A 2,705-nucleotide genomic window follows, 5' to 3' on the forward strand; every position below is an offset into this window, starting at 1 on the left:
CCACCAGCTTATCCGGTTGCCTGGGAGGCGAGGGGCGGGGGAGAGGGGGCCACTCAGTCAGGCCCACCCAGCCTCTCCATCTCTTCCACAGTCTTCCTTCTGCCCGCATCCCCCTCCCCCAGGACAGGGGCTGAACAGCCCCCTTATCTGGGGCCACAAGGAGCAGGGTGGGGCTGCCAAGGCAGGGTGAGGCCTGGGCCAGAGGGCAAAGGCCTGTGGGTTAACAAGGATTATGAAGAAAGTCATACAGAGAGACGGGCACATACAGGGACAAAGACAGCAACCCAACAAGGACCTGTAAGACACAGACTCTGAGACAGCAGAAGAGACAAACTTGGAGTAAAAGGAGTCCATTCACTCACAAATATCTGGAGAGTGCACACTATAACCCCAGTCCACGCCAAGGAGAGCCCAGACCCTGCTGGAGCAGGAAATGGGTCGTGTGAGGGCCTGGAGAAGGCAGGCTCCAGGCAGAGGGGACGGCAAGTGCCAGGGTCCGAGGATGGGGGTAGGTGTAGGGTCGGGTAGGGGGGCAGAGGCTGGGAAACAGAGAGGCATAGGGTCAGCTTGTCATTGGATACCCTCCCAGGACCTTCCACGCCCAGCCCTTCTCTTTGCAGGGACCCCCATTCCCACAAGGGACATCAGGGGGGACTTCTAGAAGGTGACATCTGAACAGCATAAGCTGGGGCAGAGGCAAAGAGATGCGGGGGGACAGAGACAAAGCCAGAGGAGAGAGTCACCAGGCACATGGCTGGGCCTGGGAGGGAGGGGCCGAGTGCTGCCCAAGAGGGTGGGGAGGGCTCGGGGGTCATCAGGCAGAGGGGGCAACACAAGAGCCCTCCGTGCCTGCACCCAGTCCCGTGCCAGGACGCTCAGGTTCACCCAGCTCACAGACCCTCTGGAGGCTGAGCCAGGATAACTGGTTCTCCAGTCATCTTCAGGGGATGCTGAGACCAGAGAGCTTAGGGGCCGGGCAAGGGCACACACCTGAGTCTAGTGGCCCTCCTGCACCCGACACTGCAGGCCTCGGCCAAGGGCAGCCATGGGGCCTTCCCAGAAAGGGGAAGCGGACTGTGGGAGCCTGGGGAGGGCGGGGCCTGGCCGGGCAGCCTGACTCAGGTGGGGCACACCCTCCCGGGGAGCTGTGACCCGGGCAGGGGCAGCTTCCCAGCTGGGGCTCCAGGCAAGAAAGTCCAGGAGGCCCTGCCCGCCTGTTGTGACTCAGACACATTGACACTGCGCACACCCTCAGCCAGCTCTCTGCCATAATGCCCAGCATCCCCCTGGCTTCACCCAGGATGCTGGGGCAGAAGACAGAAGCCACAGGTCAGAGTTCAAGTCCCAGCCCGGTACTGTGTTACCTCAGCCAGCTCCTGGGCCTTTCTGGGCCTCACTGAATGGTGTGAACGACACTCTGGCTGGCCCGGTTAAGATCAGGGATTGTCAGCTGCCCAAGGGACCCCAGGCCTCCTGCTCACTCCCCTGCCTTTGGACCCTCCGGTCCCTTCCTGTCCCTCCTCTTGGGAGCCTAAATTTAGCCCCGCCTGGCTGGGTGAGGCCCCCACAGCTGTGCTCTAATCCAGCCAAGGGAAGCTGACACCAAGGAGCACGTATATTTAGGGTGTGACGCAGGGGCCCGGGCAGCTGCTGGTGGGGGCATGTGAACCAGACGCCCCCAGGCTCTTTGGTAGTCCAGGTCAGGGTCCTGCATCCCCTGACACATCTCCCCCCAGCCCACCACCTTGCCTTCTCCAGGCTCTCTCCTCTGGGACCCACAACCTCTTAAACCCTCGGGCCCCTTTAAGCTGCTGCTTGCCTCCCTCCTCATCACTCCCAGCGCTCAGTTTCCCCTTTTAAGGATATTATGGAAATGAGTCCAGCCGCCCAGGGCCCACTCCAGCTGAAGGGGCGGGTGGTTCCTCTGGTTCAACAAACAGGCAGGGGAGGAGAGGGCACCATCCTTGCTCTGAGCTGTACTGAGGTCATGGAGTTGGTTGTCCCAGGCCCTCCGCCCGCGGATCTGAAAACTTGCCCCGTTTTCTGATGTTCCACCTTGAACCACCCCTCTGGCCAGAAATATGAGGCCTCCCTTTCCCCAGCTCTGAGCGCAGCTAAGAAAAGTGTGGGCCCACACAGATCCTCAGGCCTGGAACTCCTGACCTCCACTCCCCAAAGGCTGCCCACAGTCCCCCAACTCTGGGGATCCCCCAGAGTCGCCAGGACCCTTCTCTGTGTCTGGGTCCCCAGGGCCCTGGCTGGAGTGGGCGGTCTCTTTGGCCACTGGACGGAGGTCAGGGTTCTCAGGCCCCCGGATGGGGTCCCAGCCAGTCTGGGGAGTCCCCCAGGCTTCCCTCCCACTCACCATTTCTTGGTGCACTCCACCACCAGCTCGTGGTAACAGGCCACAAACTGGAATTTGGCGGCCCGCTTGCCCACGCGCTGCAAGCGCTTCCACACCGAGGTCATGGCCCCGCCGCCTCCGCCGCCCGCTCCTCAGACCCGGGACTCCCGCTAGTCCGCGACCGCTGGCCCGGCCCAGGTCCCCATGGCCTCCAGGATCCTATCCGCGCCGCCCGCCCCGTCCGTGCGGAGGGGTCCCAGGCGCAGGATCGGGGGCCGCTCTTTCCGCCGCCGCCGCTGCGGGGGCCCGCCGGTGATCTGGCCGCCTCGGCGGGGTCGTCTGGGGCGCGTCGGGTCGCTGG

At 63.4% G+C, this 2,705-nt stretch overlaps 1 protein-coding gene across 1 annotated transcript in view; it reads right to left on the bottom strand.

Moving 5' to 3' along the window:
• EHBP1L1 (EH domain binding protein 1-like 1) overlaps nucleotides 1–2,673 on the bottom strand; it is a 15,598-nt gene extending 12,925 nt beyond the window's left edge. Inside the window, 2 exon segments of the mRNA XM_010837849.1 lie at nucleotides 5–20; nucleotides 2,366–2,673. Of these exon segments, the coding sequence (XP_010836151.1) occupies nucleotides 5–20; nucleotides 2,366–2,469 (120 nt within the window). The 5' untranslated portion in view covers nucleotides 2,470–2,673.
• Between the last annotated feature and the right edge of the window lie 32 nt (nucleotides 2,674–2,705).

The sequence above is a fragment of the Bison bison genome, unplaced genomic scaffold, assembly GCF_000754665.1.
Source record: "Bison bison bison isolate TAMUID 2011002044 unplaced genomic scaffold, Bison_UMD1.0 scf7180017864080, whole genome shotgun sequence".
Taxonomy (NCBI): domain Eukaryota; kingdom Metazoa; phylum Chordata; class Mammalia; order Artiodactyla; family Bovidae; genus Bison; species Bison bison.